The 26241-nt window shown below is 37.2% G+C and overlaps 1 protein-coding gene across 3 annotated transcripts in view; it reads right to left on the bottom strand.

Annotated features, from left to right (window-relative positions):
- The window catches only part of LRRC7 (leucine rich repeat containing 7), a 191303-nt gene that overhangs the window by 43752 nt on the left and 121310 nt on the right, over nt 1-26241 (bottom strand). For all 3 annotated transcript variants that reach the window (XM_064516351.1, XM_064516352.1, XM_064516353.1), the window contains exons 8-14: nt 26017-26091; nt 22905-23049; nt 20822-20894; nt 14861-14990; nt 14389-14504; nt 2372-2441; nt 257-356 (exon numbers count right to left, since the gene is read on the bottom strand). In XM_064516351.1, coding sequence (XP_064372421.1) covers nt 257-356; nt 2372-2441; nt 14389-14504; nt 14861-14990; nt 20822-20894; nt 22905-23049; nt 26017-26091 — 709 coding nt within the window. The remainder of the gene's footprint in view (nt 1-256; nt 357-2371; nt 2442-14388; nt 14505-14860; nt 14991-20821; nt 20895-22904; nt 23050-26016; nt 26092-26241) is intronic.

Here is a 26241-nt window from a genome sequence, read left to right as displayed (position 1 = left end):
AACAGAAGAGTGTTTAAGACAACCTAAGCCTGATGGGTCAAGACTAAGTGATTTGAAAATGGAAGGTGTCCTTTGTGTATGACAAAACACCGACTGTTATGTACGCACTGCTGGTTTCATATAACGAAAAAGAAACTCAGACATGGAACCATCGTCTGAAACTCCTCCCTCTCCATCCCTCCATTTTTATCTCCATTATCTGAATAAGCAATGTAACACATTTCTGCCTTTGCAGGAATTGCTGATGGTGTTTTACCTTCATCACCGCGGGGTTGCTGGGGAAACATGTAGTTAGTCAGTACTCTCTGCTTTGTTTCTGGATGAGCTTCAGTCTGCAGTGGAATGAGAGCCTTGGACTGTATAAGAAAGGGAAAACAAGGATCGTTCACTCAAAGCATGTATGATAATGAAAGGGGATTTTAGCATCTGACAAAGAAAAAATACAAGAGCAACTAAAATTCTGTATGAAAATGATCCTATCTTTGTGGACTAAAGAAAGTATAAATCTGATCTAAATATTTTCTCTCCCATTCCTCACTTCAGGTGTGTCTGTAATTCCTACTGGGATCAACAGAAGAATATTAAATATCAGAAATCCTGAGTGCATACTGAGAATCACACCAGTGAGGAAGCTAAAGGAGCAGCTGAACAGGGCCTGCAACAGCACAGGTAAAACACCCATGTTATGACTGCGGTTTATTTTAAGCTACGGTTAATGAGGAGCCAAGTTCATGACAGCCATTAGTTCATCTTATAATAATGATGGTGCGAGCTACTGCAGAATTTACACTGAGGCTCCTTGAATATTCAGATGTAATTGTTATGTTTTAGTGCAACTGAATATTATTATTGCTTTGCTCTAGTGTAGCATCTAGGAGCGACTGTCATGGTTCATAGAACAGAAATTTTATCTATGTTAACTGTAGGAAAGTCAGAATGCTGAAAAAATATTATATATTCAGAAGAAAGTACATGTTCTGTGGCTGGGCTGAAGATTCATGTAATGTCAGTTTTTTAACAGATAAAAGAGTGAGAAAGAGCAGAATCCTAATTTAACATTAAAATTTACTCATCAGTTTGCATTACTCCTCCTATTTTATCTTCCCTCTGTTTGGCCTTAAAACTTTTTTCTTACCTATGCAAGTAAAAATTACATTTAAGGAAAAGTGCAATAAGTACATATCAATGTAAATCTATAGATCAAATTACATTTGGCTTCGTTATGATTTGAGTGCCTGGCTGAATGGTACACATTGGCTAGGAGTCAACAGGAAGATTATCCAGTATCTTGACAACGAAATGACCTCTATCGGTCGGCTAATGCCCTGTGGACAGGCACGTTCCCTGCTCTGAGCCACTCTGCAATCAGCAGCACTGAACATGGGCCTACGGACATGCTCTTCTGCTTACAGGTGGCTGCAGGATCTGAGCCTCTGTGGCCTCTTCACATGGATAAAAGGATGAATTAATTTTCAGTGGCATGATAATGGGCCCCTACAGAATTACACTGATCAACTTCAATTAGAGAGACATAATATCTGCAGTAGGGCATTACTGTAAGGTGAGAAAGATGAAATTACAAGAACTTACTGAGATGATTAAAAACTGTTAGGTACGTTGAACATTTTGAACATGCTGCAAATGGAGTTTTCCTTCCTTTAGAGTTAAACCCTGGAACTGCAAAATTCTTCTGTCCACCAATCCTGGTAAGGATTGATGGGGAGATATTCCAGTGCCCATATGCTGGTTGAACTGCTGTATTTCTGAGTGTCATTTGTTTAAAATTAGAACCTTAAGGAATCTATAGTAATGACATACCAACCAAGCACCTTGGACCAAATAAAGGCATATTTAAGCAAAACTTAAAAGGAACTTAAATGAGAATTTTCTCCATAAAAAGACTAAGACTTGTTGTGCACCCTTTAAATGTCTAAACTTCCACTGGTTTTAATGGAAGTTTAAATATGCAGGAATGGAAGCATGGACAGGAAAAGGGAGAAGGAAGAAGACAAGAATGGAGTTATATAGGACAAGGGATGGGACAAAGAACACGTTTGATATAAAAATCCTACCTTGCAGGTTTCTATCCACAAACATCTTGTTGATACTTTTGCCTTTTATTTACTAGCTTTTGTCAGGATATAGAAGTTTAGTTAGATGAAAATAATAAGCCCTGCAAAGGTCAGCTTTCCCAGCTAATAAACAACAGTCAGAAGAACCTACACCTTGATACGAAACTAAAAAAATGGCCCAGGACTAAGAGCTTCTTAAATTCTACTACGGTCATGTACTAAATTGTAGGTTTTATTTATGCCCCTTACTAAGACCCCTTGGAGTTTAAGAAAACAATATGATCATTAAAAGTCATTACCTGGTTGTCAGAAAGCCACAAAGCTGCAAGTTCTTTAAGTTTAGTAAAGGTGAATGGTAAATTCTTCAATCTGTAAATAATAATATTGGAGCAACATGAATCTTTCCACAGTAGTTTCCTTCAGAGATTTGTATGCAGCATGTTTTAACTTGATTCTACTGAAATCAATATGCTTTTGTATTTTTATTTCCTCCCACTTTTTATTAAAAAAATTAGTATTTTATTAAGGGCATTCCCTTAAATGGCTTCCACATTAAGAGTCACATCTGGAATCTAAAAATATTGATGTCATTCCCTAAAGGTACAAAGAAGCTATCGATGCTTTCCCTTGGTTTTAATATAAAAATCTGAGGCTTAATGAGTATTTTATTGTTGTCCACCAACACGTTGTTTCAATTACCTGGCTTTGTGACAGTATCATTAAAGAGCAAGTGACCAAATATACAGCTTACAACACAGAAAACAGGAAAGATCCTGGTCCCAATGAGACCCACAGCAAAGTCCTTACGGTTCTAATGTAGCCAAAATTCCACCCAGTATTCCTTGGACAGCACTTGTAGTTAAGGCAATTGCTAATGTAAACACTTCTATTTTATTTAAATTTTGGAACAGAAAATACTCTAAGATAATTCAAAATTATTTTTTCCGAAATGTTTGAAAAAAATAAAATAATATAAATATTCGTGATTAACCCATGACAAAATTAAATACAAGAGTAAAAATAATTAGCATCTTAATTATATATGTGAGCACATTTCCTCCAAGTAAACTTTCTCAGGTTGCATAAATCACGTGGTTTAAAGGATCTGAATGGGGAAAAGATGACCAGATACTTGAGGCAATTTCATGCACTTTTTCTCAGGAACTCTTACAAAATGTATTGTTTTACTTTGCAACCTGTACAAAAACGCAGAGGGCTGTCCTGATAACACAGTGACGCTCTCTCACCTTTGTGGTACACAAGGTTAAGGAGCGGGAGTGCTGTAGAAAGCAAGGGACCAACCAAAGGACTGTCTACGAAGACAAAAGCTAAATTTGATTTAAGAAAAAGAGGGAAAACCCTTTTCTGACAGCACTGGACAATCCCATATTATGGGAAAAAGCTCTTGAAGATACATTGGTTCACGCCTCAGATAAAGACAGGCAATATGCTGTCAGATACTCCGCCTAAATGACTAAATCAGGAGAATCCTTTGCCCCTTTATCAGTAAATGAATGACAATTTTCCTACAGCCTTCTTCACCCTAAACATCTATGCATATTTCTGGGAGATAAGGATCTTGCAAGTTTTTGTACCATGGTCTCCATGCAACACTTTGAAAAAGCATCTATTATGGAATTACTTTACATGTATTTTTACCTCAACGTTATTACCGTTGAAAATCACATTATTTCAGAAAGCAGTCTATACTTACTGCAAGTAATGCACTTTAAAGATTGTGGTTTTAATAAGAATACCTGATCTTAAAGATGACTTATCTGTGCAAATGAAATAAATTACATGATTAAATACACATACATAGTGTGCTATGAGATAATGTCCAATTAAATGCCTATATATACGAGAACATTTTTGTATGTGTGTGCGCGCATGCATGTGTTTAAACCTACAATTAACGCCACAAAAAAGGAAAGAATGCCTAAACTAGCTGAAGTTTAGTTGTCATTACTAACTTAACATAAAATGGATACTACAGCATTTTTTCATAACTTAAATTAGTACTTGTCTCTGGAATAGCGCAGTTTGTGACTTATTCTTCATAAATTAAGCTGACAAATTTAAGCTTTAATACTTAACGTAAGGATCCTTAAACAGTGTTTATCTCAGCTTTCTTTCAGTATATAAAAAAGGACTTTTGCTCTTCAAGAGATACCTTTATTTCTTTACAGTTCAGGATTTAGTACCTGAAGCATGAGTTTCAAAACTACACAGAAAAGCTTTGTCTGCAGAGGGTGATGGTGAAAAAATGCAAAGGCTGCAGTAAGAGTCTCCTTGGAATTCAGATTCTTGACTTTGTAAAAGGAAGTATATAGCTATATTCTATCATTTCTGTAGCCCACAGCCTGAAAGATAGTGAACTTGGGAGGTGGACTTTAGGGCTGTGTGAATGAGAGGTGACCCCGGAAAGACAATAGTTTCTAATAAAAAAAACGTTTTTAGTTTTTCCAGAACTTTCACGCATTTCTTCTACTGAAGATGTATGAATTAAAGCAGTCTTCTCACGGAAGACAGTATGAGCCCCTCTAGGCCAAAAGGAATGGTAGCTGCAGTGCAGCAAACCAAGCCTTAGGTCTGCAATGACAGACCGCACAGGCACCGTGAAAGTGCTGAACACACCCTTCTAGTGTCAGGAAGTCAAATTATTAACGGATTTAATCTGACCTTTCATCCTCCTCCTGTGGATAGCACATAATCAACTAGATTTGCTGAGAAGCTCTGTGGCATTAAGAAGGAAGCAGAACAGTGTAGATTTGTCCCAAGCTCATCCAATGTCACTCTTCCCTACATGATGGAACAACCACTGGTTCCATGCTACTTCGGAAGAGTTCCCGGGCTGCAGAAAATGCTCAGCAGGGGTTATCAGTTTGAGCTCACTGATGCCGTTAAAAACAGCCACATGGAGCTGGCTCAGTGTGGAGGTAGAAGTACATCATACCTGCCAACAGCATATCAGGCGGACTCACGCTGTGCTACACTTCTTCCCAAGCAGATTTGGCAACAATGAACAAATTTACATTAATTCTGCACTGCAATATTACCATGTCCCCATCCTATCAGCATGTTTGCATTTCTGATATTCTGTCAAGCAGCAGATATGTAGGCAAAAGCTTTGACAAACTAGCCCTACCAAGAAAGTGGTAACCGATCTAGCTGGAGGGTTATTGGTGAAGTATACAACTCAGTCAAGTTGAAAAGTGCATCAAAAGCAGAAGCAAAACTGGTAAGTAGCCTCCAGAAATGATGCAGGGCAAGGGATCTCCAAGCTGGTTTTCCATTTGCATTTCCAAAGAAAGCACAGAAGTCTTCATTTTTAATTCTTCATTGTCAATAAGCCTGGATACCTGCCTTTAAACATCTTAAAAGAACTGATTTTAGGGACTCTTTAGTAAGAAAAAAACTCATATTAGAGATCAAAGAATGGAGGCACCCAAAATCGTTACTCTTTTTTGAAAAATTTCAACTAAGACTCAGCCTCATTTTTTAACTGCAATTTTTAAGAGTTTTTAAAATTGTATACAATAAGTTGTACGTAATTAATGCACATGTGTGCGCTTCTCTGAACAACTGAATTACCAAGTTATTTTGCATTATACCCACTTTCAAAACAAGTCCCATGATACCTGTCATATATACTATATTACTTCAGGTGTGAAAGGTAAATACATAAATATATTTCTAGCTTCATCAGTCAAAATATGGTTACACAACAGCTACACAGGAACTCAGGTATTAGTTTTGTACAGACATAGGCTGATTACTTTCTATAGGTTATGAGAACCCCCCGTTTGGTATAAATCAGCATAGCTCTGCTGATTTCAGAAAACTAACTTTTATTTTCCTAATTTAAGGATTTGGCCTCCTTGGAGAAGGAGAAAACAGAAAATATATATTCTGCCCCTCAATAATTTAAGAAAGTGATTAATCTGCACGGCTTCCATTTATGTAATATATGATTATAATCAGAAATCAGTAGAAAGAAATGTAAAGTTTAAGAATGTGCTATTCCACAAAGAGGGGTTTTTTTATGCTTAAATTCTGAAATATCTCATTACAGTTTGGAAAATTACATACATAATTGTTTTCACAAATCTAATGGCAAATGTATTCACAATACTAGATGAAACCTGAATCAGTGCAAAGATAGTTAATTAAAGAGATGGCCAAATTAAACTAGCTTACAATTCAAAGGAAAATTATGCTGTACCAAAATAATTTATTCTTACTATGGATGATATTTTACTCAGTTGAATAAATAACCTCTACATGAGGCCATTTCTCTACTGCAATCCGCTGCTTCACTCTCTCAGAGCAACTGCAATCCACCAGTCAGGACAGAGAACAAGACTAACAGAAACAGAGCCACAGTTCCTGCAGCTGTTCTTTCAGGCACCAGCCAAATGGAGACCAAAGATTTGACTTCTATGGGAAAATGACATCTCTGAATCTTCAGAAAAATTGTACTAGTTGTAGCACTCAGCAGCCACCTGTTGCACATTCTTTCTTGCATGAGCAACAGTTTGATTCATGTGCAATTTTTTAATCACTAGTAACTGTTTGCAGTCTCTTTAATCTGTTAAATTAATTTGTGATAACCAAATTAAAAAACTTCTTAGTGCTATATAGACAGTCTGTATTCATATTAATTAGGTTAAAATAATATACACATGTAAAATCACACATATTACTGGTAAATGCAAATGTTTAAATATTAATAAAAATATTTCTTCTAAGCAGAAGAACATGAAACAGTACTCTAATATTCTGATTACATGGTGAATCCCGGAGGACCAACTGATTTTTCAGCAAAACAACTATTCACATTAATTTGAAAATAATTCTGAAAAGCATGATATGGATGTGTTTTTTTACAGTGTTCAATTCTCACCCAAAAACTATTTTCTTATGAGAAAAAAGAAATAAATTTCCCCTGCAGTTCCTTAGGTGAATAAAAACAAACCAAAACAACAACAGCACACTTTTTGAAATGACATCCCTAAACCTTAATCTGTTAGTACTGTATGACTCCACAGCCTTGAAGAAGTTACATGTCAGCAGGTTATGCCACTCGGGAATGAAGACTTTAAAATAATTTGTGCCATCATTTATCCTAGGTTATATCTTTCATATAATTTAAGTACTTAAAAGACTAAGTACTTTAAGAGTAAGCTATTGAGTCTTATGGAAAACAAGAAAAGCAAAGCAATGCGATAAAAAATATCAAATGTTGATCTTTGAGAGAATCTTATGGGTTGAATGCGGCCTTTGTTTCTATTGTAAGTCTACTGACAGACATAATTTCAACTTTTCCTTCTTGGTAATAACTGTTTTTCTCATGGTTTTGTAAAATAAGCCACTATGTACTTGTACTAAGTACTAAATTTTGCTTTTGTTATGTTCTAAGTAAGCAATCTCAGAGTATGGCAAGAGTTTCCACTGAATATTAAATGCAGTAACAATAAGAGGAGCTTACTAAACACCTAGGGCATTCTTTCTAGCTTCATCAATACATACATTATACTTCAGTGACATTCAGAAAGAATTCTCAAATAACAACTCAAACACTCAAAACAGAAGCAACATGCAAACCACCAAAAGTCACTCATAACAAGCCCTATCACAGGAAAGTCAGTCAAGCCCACAGATAGTTACTATTTGTGATAATTTTCCAAGGTAACTTTCGGTGAAATTGATAATAGCAGGGTTTTTCAGTGTGAAAGTTTAAAAGAACATGATCAGTATCCACCCATCCATGTGCTGCTTACAAACATACTTTTGTATGCAATACTGCATACAAATACAATATTGTATAACTAAATAGCTAAACAGAAAAAGAAAAGATACACCAAGGAACAGTCTTTTCTTTGGAATGGATCATATTATCTTAGGGTCTTCTTTCATCTAACTTCTATGGCTGAGATTCAAACTACTAATTGAGTTCTGACACCAGGACTCAATGCTGTTACCTCAGAGTGTATCCTATACCTCCCACATATTTAGCAATACAGTAAACATAATTAAGTAGTTCTATAACAGTTATGGTAGCATTTCTGATGCCAACTATTTTTGATGCTCTGGCAAAAGCAGATAAAATACAGAAAGGTGATGGCTCTTCTTTAAGAGCAGCTTCCTTAAGAACAACTAAAACTAAAAGAAAGGTTACTTACCAGTAACCGATGCTCTTTAGGAAGTGTAGCCCAAATGTACATTCTAATAATTCTACCTCTCAATCACAGGACTCATACCTGGAAGGACTCTGAGGAGAGAGGAGAAGCAGATGGAAGACAAATGTGTATGCGGACTACACATTTTGAAGAACACCGGTTACTGGCAAGACATCTTTTTTCTTTGAATGAATCCCATGTGCACTCTAACAATGGGTGACTCCAAGCAGCTACCCCCAGTGATTCATTATGTGATAGAGGCCTTGGTATCTTTTGTGCAAGCAGCAATTGCAGAACTACTTTATCAAATGCTGCACTAGTTCCTGAAGAATTGGATATAGCGTCATGCCTGATGAAGGCATGGATGAAGCTCCAGGTTGCTGCACTGCAGGTGTCTGGAATGAAAACTTCCCTCAGTACACATGGTAAAGTCACCTAAGCTCTGGTCAGATGCATGCTAACCATCACAGCAGACTCCACCTTAGCAATCTGATAGCAAGTCAGCCCACCATTGCCTTTGATTGTGTAGAGACAACTGAATACTGCATTTCCAGGGATGAAGGACCTGTAACAGGGTTGAAAAGGTTTGGACCTGTGAAGATAAAAGGAGAGAAGACTCCCAACATTGGAGATGAGAAATATAGATATAGTCCTAGAGTGTAAGGCATGGGAAAGAAAAGCAGGACTCTAATTCCCTGGTTAAAATAGAATTCTAACACGAACTTTTAGAGAAAATCCTGAAACCAAAATAGACTCTGTCATGCCAGGTCAATTAAGATCAGAAAGGTCCATCTTACAGGGCTGAAGACCTTCAGAAGAAATGGAACAAGAGGGAAAAGCCTGCAGTTACTGAAACTGTAGCATTAAAAATGCATCAGAGTGACTGGTCCAAATACCATCCCACCTTTGAGCAAAATGTGCCAAGTCACAAAAATCTGTGGCTCCTGTTAGCTCAAGTAGCAAAGAGGTCTATGTCAGGTTTGCCTCCATCCTGAAAGATAACCATGAGGACTTAAGACCAAATCTCCCATTTTACGATCCAGGAGGACATGTATGTTTCTGGCATCAATACCGAGAGCTAGAGGCTTCAGGTAACACCAGTGAAGACGACCACCTCTTTTCCTCTTCATATGGTACATCACAGTTAAATTGCTCCTTGTATGCATGACCATTTAGAGAGCGTACCAGAAGTCTGCCATGTGCTCTGCTGAGGCAAGTACACCAATATCCCTGTCCTCTACAAGCTTTGAGCCAGAAGGTACTCCCCATACCATGGGGAACATCCCCAGAATGAACATTCTTGGTGGCAAAAGGGCATCTCTCAATAAACACTTGAATAGTCCCAACTACTAGCAGAGAGACTCATTGGGATAAAGGTAATGACAAGCAATCTGCTAAGAGCTATTGGATACACAAGTAAACTATTTACAACCACAGCTCTAGACAGTGGAAATGAAGTCTGACATGCAAAAATGTAGAGGCAGACTACCTTGAGGTATCATTCACTGGATTAGGGCAACCAGGAAGGGAAGTATTTCTGATACTATGTCAGTATTCACTAATGGGAGTTCTCCTATTGTCGATATGAATTCCATGGACTATTAAGGAATAAAGTTCAATTTTGAGCATTCATTAAAAGATATATATCGTACAAGGGGGAGAATATAACTTACACAAACTGACAAGTCTGGTCCCTTGATTCTTTGTTTACCATCCAGTCATCAACACACAAAAAGAAGGCTCCTCGAACCACATGAATGACTTGCAGCCACTGGTAACACCTCGGTTAAGATATTGTGCATTACAGACAGACCAAAGGACAGGATCTGGAATTGCTGATGATCTGACCAACCAAGAATGAAAGGCAGTGTTGATGGGGGTGTCCTCATTGCTATGTGAAAGCATCCTGCAGCTGGGAGTTATAGAACAGTTCTCTTCCGGAGTGGTCACCTCAATGTTCACCCGGATGATGAACTTGAACTTGCAGTTCAGCTTCCACAGGTGGAGTATGGCATGCCATCTACTCCTACTCATTCACACCAGTTAGTCCTGTAGAGCACCCTGCCCTTCAGCTTTGCCTACACTGGCTCAGGGGTGTCTTGAGAAAGCACCATGGTGACCTTAGATGAAATAAGATTTTATGAGAACACCCTTGAAATAGAGGTAGGGACGGGAGGAGGGGAAGGAGCAATAAGGAATTTCTATTTAATAGCTATGGCTGCCTGCATCCAATGCCCAGAGCCCCAGTGTTGTGTGGTTCTGTGATGGTGACAGCAATGCCACTTTCTCCCCAAGGTGATGCTTAGGATGGAAGTAAAGGAGAGTGGAAAGAAGGGCTGTGCTTCCAGGCTGTACAGCATATGCACATGGCTACTGTTTGCAGTCCTGAGCTCATGGAAAGCAGGAGAGGAAAAAAGACTAGAGCATTTTGTTGAGTCTGGAATAAAGATCAACGATCCTGCATTGGGCAGATCCCCAGTGGCAGACTGTGTTTCCTTTGCAAAACTATACATTTATGAGAATCAGCATGGGTTGACAGTCATAATGACAGAATGGGAATATGTTCCCTCTGCAAGGAAGATAACATGCAAAGATACGTTAACAACGGAACATCTGCCAGAATGAACGTGAAATCCCCCCCGGTAACATAAGGGAAAAATTCAGAAAAGATTACCATTTGACTGACCAGATAAATTCTGAAAGAATACCTGACTATGTGCACAGTCCATCCCTGTTCCTTATTAGTATGGGGAGTGACAGCCACTCTTCAGAAGATCTGTACAAAGGTTGATGCTTTCAGGCCAAAAGGCTGCATCAGCAATGCCTGGGGTGAACAGATCTGCTTAGCAGAGGAGACCACAGAGGCCAGGTCTCAGCAGCTCTCACCACAGGGGAGAAGGCTAACCCACGTGCTGGGACTCAGGAACCCATCGCCCTGTAGGGTGAGGCATGGCTGCAGAATCCCCTTTCTGCTCCTCTTGTATGTATGTGCATCTGCTTCCAAAGGCTCAAAGGGACATCCAGGAGAAAAGCGGGTGTGCTTTACCTTTACCATATCTGAAGCAGGAAGAGTGGAGGCGCAGAACTATCACAGTAACAGGGAAAAATTCCTAGTCACGAGCAGAGCCCAAGTACACTCCTTATTAGCATAAACATGTGGACTCATTCAAAGAAAGAATGGATAATGTCTTAATATTAATATGCATATTAAAATGAGAAAATGGAAAAGTCTGGGTTTTGGCCGAACATCCAAACATTAAGACAGTAATCTGAAATTTGTCCAAACTCCTTGGTGCTGAAACTTTGGAACTTTTTAGTTTCATTAAGGTGGGAAGTTCCACAACAAAAGCATTATCGCAATGTCTCAGCAGGGCAACATTCAATCTCAGCTGAAACTGATAATGACAAAGGAGTAAAAATTAACACCACCCCCAAGAGAAGTACATGAGACAATTCAATCAAGCTGAAGGGTTGAAGGTCTAAGGTTCGGGTCTCCGAGCCTAGACTGTGCTTTCACACTAGTTCTGCACTGGTTACCACTCAACTGACCCAACTCCTGTTGTCCTGTTGTTTCAGAACAGAATCTGGCACAAAGAGGAAAAGCAGCATATTTTTTTTTTTTTTAGCTTCCTAGTAATAAAGATGTTAATTTTATTGACTTCTGCCTAAGTGTGCAAAGCATTATGTTAATTTTTGGTGACCTGCTACTATAAACTCTAAACCAATTTGTTTATCTGTAGATTAAGTTACCTGACAGCTTGTAAAGTGACAGGTCAGTACAGGTCATGTTGAGCTGGAGGTCCAAAGGCACGTTTAGCACCTGTACTGATGTGAGAACACCAGAAGGTGCCTGAATTACTGATCTTGTCTTGTCATTCCCCAAAACTGCACTGTTCACAGGATACAGTTGTTCAGGCTGAGGTGAGAGAACTGCTTCTCACCTCAAAAGGCAAAGGTCCTGTTCTCTTGCCTTCCTCATACTTTCCTGCCTAGGTGCACAGCCACTGTTTACCTTTGGCTGGCTTTGGCGTTTGCTGGACTTCACTGTGAGCAAATCCAACACATGAAGAGTGGCAGAAATCTAATGCAACAAGAAAAACTACTTCTTGCCATTTCAGTGAGTTAAATCAGTCCAGTGACTTGTCCAGTGAGTATCTGAATAAGCACAAGTGAAGATACAGGGCTACCAACCAGCACCAAAGAGGGAGTGGGAAAGGACAGTGGCATGCTCCTTTCCAAGGGGTATAAAATCATGGGGAAGCTGGTCCCATAATTAGCTTCCTCTAGAAGGGAAATCCCAATCTTCTCTTTTTCTGAGTAACTGTGGAAAAAGGAGGGTGGGGTAGGACTGCTGTTTTGGTGGCAGCTGGCTGTAAAATCAGCTTGGTCAGAACAGGAAGCCTTGCATACTCTTACCCTATCCACTGCCTCCTCCCTCTCTTGCCCCAGCAACAGCACTCACATAATCAGCAATTACTCATGCGATCATGTGCATGAAATCAGCAGCGGAAAAGTAACATGGCCAAAAAAAAAAAGCCCAATTTTCTGCTTCCTCACACACTCATGGCATGACCACACGCATGAGGAAGAAGCACAGTGAGCCAGCCCAGACTGGTTTAACGTGTCCGGGAGTGGGCCCTGCAGCCACAGGGCCTCGGATCCCCAAGAAGCCACAAGCCAATACCGTCTCGTTGCTTCCCCATTCCCATGCTCACTCTGTTCCTCCTCCCCCATACTCCGTGTCAGCTATCTGTGCAGAAACAAGGTGGACCCATCAGTGGAACTGTCCATCTGAACATTCCCCGTATTTCCAACAGGCTGCTTTCTACTAGATCGCTTATGTAATCAAAATCACTGTACATCTGGACAAAATCATCCAGCACATGATGTGTTATGGGAAGGCAGGAACAGCGAGGGGAAGCTGGACTGCCTTTGCTGGCAAGATTGCCAGCCTGAGACAGTTCAAAGTGTTGCAGTTTCAGGCTCCAGCTGTACAGATAAAAGCACAAATGTATCCTACTGTGGTAACACACTGATGACCTCTGGGAGAGTACTGGAATCTGAAACCCAAAGTCAACAGACACACGACCTGAGTCTGGGACTTGGACAGTTCCGAAACAACTGATTAACTTTAACCTTACGTTTTGGTCCATTCTTAATGTATTTTATGATATACAATTTCAATGAGGAAAATGATCTAACAGAATTAAGTAAATCATTTTAAATAAATATATTACAGCCATTTCTACATTACTTCATTGCATATTTTACAGTTAACTTTAATTTCAACAATAAAACTGTGCACAGTAATCAGGCATAAATGTGCAAAGTCCTTTCCCAAATTTTTGCTGATTACAGAGGATAACTGGTAACAAAATAGTATTCACCTACCATTTGTACACTATTGAGCAAACTTGGATTTCTGTGTTCTACTGAAAATGAGTCTGTTCTTGGAACATATGCATCTATAAATTTCAAGGATAAGACAGTCTTTCATCTATAAATTTCAAGGATAAGACAGTCTTTTCTGATGCCTATGGGAGCAAGGATGGGTATCAAGAGAGGTTCATTTTAAGTATGCCAATACTTCTCAGAGGAACAGTCATATGCATAAGAACAGAAGAATTTGATATTTTCAAGAAACCTTGGTCCTGGCCAAGGAAATAAAATTTTTTGTTTCCCGTTTTATTTTTTGTTTTTTTTTTTTGCATTTGATGATGTCCTATACTAGCCTGTTACAATCTTTTGATGAGGACACAACATAAAATATTATAAAGTTACACAGAATTTTTAAGGCTAAGTGTTTATGTATATCAGTGACACTTTCACATGGAAATAGCAGGAGATGAGAGGTAAACACGTTTTCATTTATGAAAATATACTGAAACCCAAATCTTGGCCTCACTGAAATTTTTCTTTTGACTTCAGTGGAACCAAGACCCAGTCATAGAGATAAAAAAAGTTCAGGATTTTTTCTACGTAGTTTAAATAATGTAAACATATTACAATGGATTATATACTTTATATAAATGTATTTTACATAAATATATTCTACATATATCTAAATGAAATAGTTTAAGTATTTTGTAAACAAATTCTTCTAATGCAGGTTAGGAAAATTACGTAAACTATACCTGTTATCACTCAGATTTAACACCCTCAGCTTCTGCATCTGACCAATTTCATCGGGAAGAAATTCTAGCTTGTTAGAGCGCAGAGACATAACTGTTACGTTTTTACAGCTTCCAATCTATGGGAATGAAAAAATCAAAGATGTTAGGATACTCACTTTAATAAAGATCCTTATCACTAACTTTTTATGTCAGAAGGTGGCTAAATTGTGTCTTTACTTTAAATAAGAAAGAGCAGAAAGTAGAGAATGCAAAGTCAGAAAACAATGCCCTTGTCAGTAACATCAGGGAAATGATTAGGGTGAGTGATACTATCACCTTTAAATGAGACTACTGAATACATAATAAAGATCTGGTCTTCCACATCAGGCAGAAATAATTGCTTTAACAGGTATTTTGTCTGAGTAGGGATGAAATCTTAAGTCCTCCACAAAACATATCAATTGGTAATTTAGAAACAGAATCAGCTTCTCACTTCTCTGGGCAATTCAGGAAGGAAATTCTCATCCACAGCCAACGTCCTCAGGTTATGAAGGTAACCAATAGTAGAAGGTAAGGACTCTAACTCATTACAGCTGCAGTCAAATTCTTCTAATAGAGATAAACTGAAATTGTAAATACACTTGTTAGATGTTATACAAAGGTTAGATAATAAAAATTAACAAGCTAAAATCTTTCAAAGTTTTAAAGCATCACATTATTACACACATTGTGCCCTGAAAAAGGAACAGGTATTACAGACTCCCACAGGAGGAGTCAATAATGATATGCTTTTGGTAACTATTAGGAACACTTAATCAAACTTACCTGGCAAGGCAATTTAAGAAAGATCAAGTTAGTTAGTTTCCCAAGTAATCGTTCTTATTATTTGTTGTGAGAAAGTGTCCCAAGAAAACAGACAGTGATCAGGGCAATTCATACAAAACCAAGTAACGCAGTCCCTAACCCAGAAAGTTTACAGCTTAACATACAAAGACAGACAACAGGTAAGGAAATACTGCTGGTGAAAGCAAAGAAAACAAAAGCAGAAGATTCCTCAAGGTGTATTTGAACTGATGTACTTGACATAATTTCTAAAAAGATCAGAAGTGAAAGAAGATGAGACTTGCATCCAAACTCAGCATAGTAATTTCAGTCTGCTGTAGTCAGCTAACAAAACAGAAGACCCATTTTTTGTAAATGTGCTTATCTTTCACACGATGAAAGAACCTGCTAAAAAACAATCTTGAAAGGGCATCTGTATGGCAAAGACTGAAATAAAGCAAACCAAAAATAAGTCACCTTCTCAGCATTTGATCATACCACTTAATTCACAAAATGCTTTTTTGCCAAGTCATTGTTTTAAAACTGCCTGATAGGTGGAGCTGTGCATAGTAACCTGGTGTGCACCACTGTATTAGTAAATCAAGTTCTCCCTTTACAAAAAATAAAATAATCTCCATTTCTGCCTTGTATTCCTTTCCTTATATTGTCCTAGTCCTATTCTGTCAAACTGTGAAAAAAGAGACAGACCCTTCCTCCATGCAATCTTGTTTTTAGGAAAGAGGATGAAATAGAGATAGCTGATAGGAATTCCTCTGTCAAACTGAAGTCCAGATTAGCCACAACTCGCAGTACTACAAAAAGGGCAGTATACACAGAGAAAGCACTCCTTTCTAGTGCATGGGATTGGCATCCAGTATATTCCTACATTGTATTATTAAGAAAAAGGTTGTGAAATGAGTTGGAGGTTTTGTATTGAATCCTGAAAGAAAGGGGCCCACATCATAAAAGCTACCCTCTCTAACAGCAGCTGACACCTACGCAGGCTAAAAGCCAAGGAAAGGACAAGAGAACTGCTAAAATCAGGAGCACTGACAGTCATCACTGTTTAACTTTCCTACGCACCACTGCTCCTGAATGAAGAAGCCCTTCCAAGGCATGTTTCTGCACTTAAGGCAGCCACACAACTCTTAGGATCCTACCGAGCCTTTGCTTTTCCATAACAACAACAGGTGAGATCAGGCAACACTTACATATGCCAATCTTGCTTTGGTGATAAAAACAGGAATCAATGATCTGACCTTGGCTAATGCAAATAACATGAATACATATATAATATTAACTAGCTAGAACCTGCACTGGAAGAAGATGCTAATTAGCAGTAATTTTTCTCATTCTGCCTGTCGAATATTCCAACATCAGCAGCCAATTCATCACTAAAAACAAGCCTACTACAGACCCTCCAACAACAGATAGAACCAGACCCTGTCAAAGGCACATAAGTAAAAACCTATCGACATTTATCCTTTATCTGCTCCTTTTAACAGAATAATTAAAATCCACATATTCCAAATATGTTCAACCTAAAACAGAACACGTTTCATTTTACATGTGCCCCTCAGGAATGCAGCAGTGAAATCACACCACCACTGCTCACCAGGAGTACACACTGACAGCCAGTAATGGAAAAGTACAGTCAGCAGTGAAAGAATGTTTTGCAGTGAAATTATGCAATCTCCAACCTCAGACCTGTTCCTGACAGCTACTGATTACTTTAAAAAATGCGTCTGGATATAAAAAAATTGTTAAAATTAACACTGTACTTCTTATCCAAATCACTGAATAAAAGTTTTGTGACCCATTACAATTGCCATCGTTCCCTGCTTGCGCTGCCCGTTTTTTGCCCCACACATACTACCTTTTTCTCTCAAGTGCGCTAATTAACAAAGCTAAATGGCAAGCAGTTATTTCTCCCTGATGTATGTCATCTTCCTGTCCACTGATGAAGGGGCGATCTGCCCAAAAGCTTGCCTGTTTTTTTCCAAATGTTTTGGTTGATCCAATGAAAGATACTACCTCTCCTACAAACCTTGCTCCTCAGTATTTATGTGAGCCACAGCTGAAGGAATGGACCTTCATTATATGTTTAGCTTACTTAATTGTTTTTATCCCATGTTTCTTAATTAAAAAGGTCTTTCAGCCTTCAAGGTGTATGAAATGTGAAGCCAGAAATAGATACTCTTAACATGGAATTCTCAGAACTTTCCTATAATTGCTGTATTTCAATAGGCTGAAAAGTGAGTCATACAGTGATTAATGACAGAGATGCCTGGAAATTAGCCAAAAGCTTTGCCAGGTTTTGGTTTTAATTAATTAATTAATTAATTAATTTAATATAAGCTTTGTACCTGCTACAATTTATTTCAAAGCAGATATAAAACAATTTTAGTAAAGGCAAAACTCAGACATGTTTATCTACCCTGTACAAAGCATACACTGATGAAAAGAGGTATAGACCTTGACAGAGGGAAGTCCAGCTTGAAAGCTTATTAAACTGCAAGATGCACAGACTCTTCCTTTGCTGATAACAACACAATCACCAAAAGCTTGAAAATAGATAAGCTAATTTAGAACAACTAGGCTTCCAACTGAAATCTGAAAATCTGATCCTCTGAACCGTAACTGTGGAAGTTTTTGTGGCCTGACTTCTAACAGACAACAGAATTTTATTTGAAAGGTATCGTCTGGCATACACATTCCCAGGTTCTTTCCTTCTTGGTGGCATCATCAGCAGACAAGTGAAGATGGCCACAGTAAAAAAACAACAAACTCCCTGGGAAACTAAATTTTATCTCTGTAACTACCAGGGTTAAATAACTGTGTACTTCATAAACTGATTTTTTGCTGATGATGGATTGCGGATGAACAGTAAGTTGGCAATAACAACTAGAATTCCAATCAGGCTGATTTAGCTAAAATGTCATTAACCTTACTCTCTTGGGCTACATTCAGTTCATTCTTCGTAATTGTGTAAACAAAGGCAGACAATAATCAGATACGCATTTGCCGTTCAGTTTGGCACCCATTAAAATGAGGCAGTTCTCAGCACCTCAGTACGTGTCCTAAGGTAGACAATGACAAAGAATCTTGTAGACCCAGGAGTAGAAGTTCACACTTTCATTTGAAGCATCTGCTACTGTTTTATACAGTGTAGACTAGACACATCTATGAAACATTCACCTAACACAATATACTGGCTCTTAAGCTACTGTGCAATTATCTGCATCAGGGTCACAATTCTTCTCATGACATTCCTATCCACAAAGTGGGAGTGTGGGCGTTCACTCAGGTCCAAGGGATACAATCTCCAGTCTTCCTGTCCAGCTTGATAAAGCACTTAATGAATGGGAATCCACTGATATTATCCAAAGAGGTTAAAGGTAAACATATACTTAAATCTTTTATTAAAGTGGGGCTACTGTGTAGAGTAGCTTGCGGGGTCAAATTTTAAAAGCCACCTGAAAGTTTGCCCTTTGAACAAGACTGCCAGAAATGAAGGTGACTGCTGACTACTAGCAATGTTGACTCAGCGTTAGTGTGCTGTGTCTCATTGTGAAACTGGTCCCTGGAGGGAGAGTTCCCTCCTTCACATTGCCAATTTTTGTGTGACAGTAATATACTATATACTGAGCACTATGACTATCATTTTGGAGAAAGAGACCCAGTATGAAACTATCCAAATGTATGAGTCAGAGAAAGGAAGTTCATTTTGATGTGGGAGATACCACCCTCATTAAATGAGAGAAAGTACTTCATTTAAAAAACACAACCAATCATTCAAAAATAGTGTGATAATATTAAGTGATTAGCCTACTGTTCTGCAAATACGCTTCTTAGAGCAGAAGTATCCATCTCCTGAAATCTAATTAAGGTTCCATGACAAATAATACAGAACAGATACTAGGCAAAAAAAGAGGGGATCCCTTTTAATTGGAACAATTCAATCAATAAGAAAGCATCCTCATGACAGGAGTTATAAAAATTGAACCTCCCCAAATTATTAAAGATAATATTGGTTATTATATCAACCATTCTGGATAATGTCCAATACACTTCTGAGTGTTACGGGCTTCCACTGCCTGTAAGAATGTATTGCTACATGGAATGTTTATGTGATTTTCCCCTTTTGTGATTCATACCACCATTTCTCGACATAACCCATGAAAAAGACACATATCTAAAGACATAGTAACAGCTGCAAAGTAAACCAAAACCAAGCTTTCGGTTGCTACAAATGTAATAGTTCACAAATTTAGATTTTTTTTCTGAATCTCATATCAAAAGTTAAATTATTATCGAAAATAATACTAAAAATGGGTGCAGGAGTAACAAAGTGCTGGCTATGCAAGTTAGAGATTACTGCTGTTCTAGGGAGCATATTGTACTCAGTGAATACCATCATATTCCTGGACAAGTCTAACTGAAGCCTTCAAGGCTTTAACTTTGGAAGCCTCAGAAAAATCCTGGCTTAAGAAAACTACCTCTAATAAAGTAGAGCTTGTTGAGCTAGAGCTTGCTGAGAGAGAACAGCTTTGTACTGTGACCAAAGGGACAGAGTCGGAGTGGAACTGTGCTCATGGATGCCAAAAGGCATCACCTTCCCCTTTCCCCACATTTTGTGCTGACAGCACAGCATTTGTATGAGCATGTGTTGAGTCACACCAGACAGGCAACAAACCATTTCTTCAGCTGAATTCTGTTTCTTCTGCATGAAGACTACTGCTGGTGTGAGGGAGATGATGAAAACACAAGAGCTAGAGCCACAGAAGGTGGCCAGGGACCATATATTCTAACAATTTTCCAAATGTCAGTTTATATTGCATTTCAGAAATAAAGTATGTAGAGGCAGTGGCATCTTACAAATGCCGATGTTAAAGATACTTTCTGCCAGGAAGGGATACGTGTAGAAGTCACATACTTGGAAGCAGGCGATTCTTTACATTGTTTCAGAGACAGGCTAGAATCCATCCTGACTTTTACAATAAATTGCAGATTTCATTTAGCAGTAAGCTCAGGACTGTAGAGGAAAGCTCTACACACAGCAGTACAAGACAGAATTTTGCATCAGTGAGCATATGATGTCTTACAAAATGATAGCTAAAGGGCATCATTAGAGCATATTGTAGAAAGATTACTTACACAATTCTTTCACATTTTGATGCATACACCTATGAAATTGTCATGACTTTTTCATTTAAGCTACTTCAATATCTTAAGAAATTTCCATACATATGAGGTTTACGGCCATTTTCTTTTCAGCATCAAGTACTAGCTGTTGCTATGGAAACAGACATATTCCCCAAAAACTTATATTTCTTCTACTTTGGTTGCTCTAATCATCTAAATTGCAAGTGATTCATACAGAAAATACCTCTTTGTTCTTTGTCTTGGAAATTATGATGCATTTCATCTTCCTACACTTATGCCAGTATAAGTCCACAGAAGTAATGATGCTGCTCCAAATTTACACCGTTTTAAGCTGGTTATCAGGCATACATTTTGAAATTATTTTGTAATTCAGTATTTCTTCTCATTTTTGATTTCAGGAAAAAAACATAGTGCAAGCAGAAAACACATTTTTCTTAATGTTAAAAATATTGAGACTTATACTCACTTTCCAATCGCATTTGGTAGAATCGTAAGCTGGTTGTCATCAACTTTTAAAGTTGTAAGCCTTTTCAACAGTCCTACAAAACAGATCAGAATTTTTTTAGTGACATACACACAGCAGACAGAAGTAACAGAAAAATATTTCACATTAATCTTCTTTTACTTTCTGTAAATATCCTTAAATAAACAATGAATTAAATAAACAATGAACACTAAATAATTTAGCTCTAAGTTTTAGAGAACATCTCTGTTTAGGACAGTAAACAGACACATCCTGGTCTCACTGAAAATACATTTCATCAAAATGAAGCACTGATTAAATGTTGACCTGAACTGGGACAAGTAAAACACAAAGTGTATTTCAGAAGTCTTGGAGAGACTGTAGAAAAAGAATAGTAGAGGAAGAACAGTATTTCTAATTATCTATTAATGTTTTAATCAAATTCAAATCCTTCTGTTGCTTTTCTGAGAAGGTGTTCAGGTCCTTACACAGCATAAGGTAAATTGTCTAAAGTAAATGCTAAACTTATAAAGCTTCATAATATGCAACTATAGACAGATAGTCTTAATTCTTTTGTACATACAGTTAATTCTTATCATTAATAGACTTATTAAGTACCTAAAGGTAACCAAATCCATAACTGTGTCACATTTGTTAAGAAGTGAATGAAACTTCAGCTTTACCACTGCCTGACAGCAGAAATCAGTAAAAGAGTAAAGACAGACAAGACAGGAAAATTACTGCATTTTAGTGCTTGAAACAGAGCTTTGTCAGAAAAAAGATTTATGCTTTCTGGAAATAATTAGTATTTCAAAATTTGTTTTTGCCCTGAAAGAATTCTGGAAACACGGAAATGGCATTTTTGAAATAATTATTTTTAATTCATGTCGAGAATAATCTAAATTAATCACATACACAGAGAAAAAAATATTAAATTGAATGTGCCATAACACAAAAATATAGCAGATAGAAAGCGTAATTCAAATGGATACTTGAAACATTATTCACTTCAATTGCAAACATTTTTGTTGTACATTTTGTAAAAATCAAGATGTTCCAATAAACATTTAGATTTCAACAAAATGTTTTTTTATGAGGAAAAAGTTCTGCAAAAAAAAATTTCAGCAAGCTATCATTTAAAAATGTCGTATTAAAATGCCTCTATGCCTTGCTTCAGTTAAATCTGTTTACCATTCAGTAATTGGAATTTGGAAATAAGAACTGAACATATCTCATTGCAAGAAAGCATAATTCAAAATGAAAGCATTTATTCTTTTCGTACTGAAACTAAATACACTCTAAAATCAACGTGCATATGTACATCAGACGACTGCAGAATGCAAAAACTGGAGTGCTTATGCTAAGGTATTATACAAGACTGAAATGGAAAATAGCTGTAAAATACATCTAGTAACGCTCATGTGGTGCAATATTACCAGTAAGCAATACATACTGGAATTCTGAGTAGGTTAATTTAAAATTGGGGATCTAACAGTTTCATGTTCAAAGGAATGTACTTAGGAAAATGAAAATGATGATAATGATCTAGTGGGCTCATCTATTGGAAGCAATAGAAGGGAATGATCTCTGTGTTTCTGAAGAAACTATAGGGGATCAGGACTACAATGAAATAGCCGGTTGTATAGACTGATATACATGCAGTCACTTACCTCCCACAAATTCTACATGTTCTAGAAATAATACGGAAGATACTCTACATATGCAAGACAGTCAAAACAGAAATAAAATGAAATATGACCTATTTCTTTGCTGAATGCTCCCATTCAGAATTACACTACTGTAACTTAGAGTGATAATTTCTCACAAGGTTTTAACTCTGTTAAGATAATCAGTAGTATATTTACTCTTAAATTTAGATGAGATGATGTCCCCGGCTAGAACAGATCTTTATTCTGACTATACAAACTGGTCTTTATGACTGTCCAGGTATCAGATGTTTCAAACTCCTCTGGAATTTAGTAGTATTTCTTGTTCCAGGTTTATAATAAGGTCTTATCACTACCAGAAAGATATAAATGAAATCTTTGACTGCAAAACATTACAAGCCAGCATGAGCTTTTCTCACCTATGGAGTCTGGCAGTTGCTGCAACATATTGGATGACAATAGGAGATCTTCAAGTCCTTCGCACCCTGATATGTCCAAATCGACAGTTTCTATCCTGTTTTTTGACATATCCAGATACACCAGCTGCTTTAACTTCCCTATAGACTTAATAGCATGATACAAACAGTTTTAGTTGAATAGATACACACTGCATGACAATTTCTAAGTTTAATTAACAAAAGACAACAGTAATATAGGTTTATACTTAGTTAACTCGGCATGCTTTTTACAAGATTTATTTGACTGAAGCACTATCAATAATGGTCTAATAGCATTCCTGTTCAGATAACTGTAAAAAGAAAGGTTGAAGTATGGGGCAGAGCTGAAAAAGAGTTTCTCTATGTGGTTTAAAAAGGTAGTGTGATAATTTCAAGGCCTATTAAAATGCTATTCATTATTGTTAAACTAGTCTTCTAGTTCTACGAGTCAGCTGTACCAAACTAAATGACACGTACCAAACAAATTCACGTGTTCCAGGTTCATTAGATCTGCTGAAAATTTGAATTCTCAAAGTCATAAAGCTATATTATTTCTTCAGTTGGACACAGATCCAAGGGAAATTCACTCACAATTCGCTTCTATTCATACCAACAGTCCTTAATGTCGCTGAGGCTAGACATGTATGTAAAAATTCTCTGTGTCAAACTCATTGTCTAAATTTTGTAAATCTAAAATCAGACTGCAAATATTCACAGTTCAATTATGAGAGTTCAAGCCTAACAGCCCACTTTGACACAGTGTTTAAGCTGCAGTGATAACATCAATGAGCAACATGTTTATGACAGGAAATTCTTCCTTAATTTCTCTTAAAATCTCTAGATAAAACATTAGCTTTTAAGAGTCTGAAACCTGACAAGGTTTATTTTTAATAAACTCCTGGGGACCACTGGGTTTTGAACCAGCAATTTAAACTAGGACTGTCTACACCTCTGCCTGTAGAAGCAATCTGCTTCTTGATCAGTTATTACATGACTGTCACTTCATTCTTGACATTAAAGTCCACCAAGAAAATAAACAAAAAGGACCTGTGATTTTCCTTAAGCTCATACATGCTAAATGTACAGGCTTACGCAGAGAGAGGGATTCCTGCTGGGTCTACTCTAAATGAGCTCGATCTACCACCCTGTGGCAGAGCAGACTGAGGATCACAAAGCAGGAGCGAGCTAAGGCAGCCCCGTACTGTCATTGTGCGCTACCCTATGGTTGCAATACCTGGCTTTCAAGTGGTTCTGGACTCCACAATAAGGCACCTAATCACTACAGAGATGTTAAATGAGGAATACCAAACTTTAAGCTTTCAAACCACAAACTAAATAGCTGAATGTTTTGTTCAATAAGGGAACTCCATGGATTTCGCAAAGGCCACAGGAACTGCCTGTGACATTTTATGAATTCTGTAAATATTCGAGCAATTGTCTGAATTATTTACATAGGCTTTCAGTGGTTATTCTTTGTACATATGAAAAGGGCAAATAGTTCCAGACAGCTCCATCTCCACGTATTTGCAGAACAGTATCAATATAACTTGCTTTTTCTCTCTCACCTTGCTTAGATCTATTCTCTGCTTCTCAGGAGGCAGTACCATATTATCCTTCATCAGATCTGCGTTGTAAAAAGGTAGAACCTCCCTTTCATCCCAACCTTCGCCATTCTACCAATACTAATATTTGAATGCAATTTTTGTTTTATTTCTGGTACAGACCACTTTTTTAACCAATTGATCAGCACTAGAAACCTGGCACATCTCTAGATCTTAAGATCAATTTTCAGTCTGTATTTTTTTTCTATTTTTAAAAGTTAAAATTAAAAATTAACATTAACTCTTTTTAACCTCTTGTTTTGGGGAAGGCTTTCCTGAAAAATCATCCAGGGTCTTACTAGAATCAGATTCAGTAAACATAATTTATTCACTGAAAATAATTCAATTCTTTGGGAGCCCAGTGTCACAATTTATGGAACACCTTCAATTCTAAATGCCTTCTCTAGGAATTACGATAGCTCAGCAGGAGTGGTTTTGGAACACATTTACCAAACGATTTCATTGTGAAACTGAAAAGAAATAAAATAATCGTTAGAATGCTTGTTCTTGATCACCAACTGATTTCAGTATCAGCAAATGCTTTCAACTTCAGCTTGTTTTTCACTAACAAAGCATTCAAAAAATGGGTATTTGGACAGTAAGTGAAAATGATCACTTTCTGTGCAAACATTCTGCTCAACAGAAAACAAAAAATGAACACAAACAATTTAAGACGAAGAACATTAGACAATCCAGAAAAGTAAATTCTGATTAATAAATGTTTAAAGCTAAGTGTTTTTCTTACAATACCTAAACACATTTATGATACAAATCTTCAGTGCTAAATTTTCCCTGCACCAATGAAAAACATTATTGTGTGAAACAAAATCAGTTGCCTGTTTGAGAAAATTTGCATGATGAGAGATCCTTTTTGCCTATCATAATCGGTGTAGGTATTTTAAACTGGTAATCTCAAATAATTATGCCAATAAAAACTGAAAATCAGAGTTCTAGGGTGGGGTAGCAATAACTGAGAAAAAACTCTAGTATCTATCCATGACCATAATGTCTGGAGTTTTAGTATTTGTTATTCCATTTATAAAAAGAGTGTTTCCTAACGGAATATATCTTCATTCCACTACCTCAGAGTGATTTTTAGTACAGTTGAATCTGTATACACCATCCATTATCTTTAAGTTTTATTAGATTACTCAGTATTTTCTCTTCTTTTTTAAAACTAATGTAGCATTTTATAAAACACCTAGTTAATGCACAGTGACTGAGAAACCAAGAGTAAATAATTTCCCCTCACAATGAAGACTACTCAAGGCTTAAATAAAACAGGCACATCTCCATTTAGACACAATCATGTAATAACACAACATTAAAAGGTTTTTATATGAAAGGCCATGCTGAGGCTTTTATTTCTCGATAATTAGTGACAATATTAACTAGAAATACATACCCATACATGCAAATGCATTCATTTACTGCAAGGTATATATTTCATTACATCACACAAGAATTTGATTACATAAAATAACTGTTCATACCCCAGGTAGTATTTGCAAAGAATTATTATCCATCCACAGTTCCTTTAGATTTTGTATTTGTTCCAGAACCTCAGGCTGAGAAAAAGAATAGATAGTATCATGGACAGTTAAGTAATTCCTCCCCCCACCCCCCCATTCTCTGGTCTTTTTTTTTTTTTTTTTTTTTTTTAATAACTCAGACAATCAGAAATTTAACAATTTGAACTGCATACTATGTTAATTTAC

This window comes from Dromaius novaehollandiae, chromosome 8 (assembly GCF_036370855.1).
Source record: "Dromaius novaehollandiae isolate bDroNov1 chromosome 8, bDroNov1.hap1, whole genome shotgun sequence".
In the NCBI taxonomy this organism is placed as follows: Eukaryota; Metazoa; Chordata; class Aves; order Casuariiformes; family Dromaiidae; genus Dromaius; species Dromaius novaehollandiae.
The sequence above is the reverse complement of the archived record's forward strand: the minus strand, read 5'-3'. Positions and strand labels throughout refer to the sequence as shown.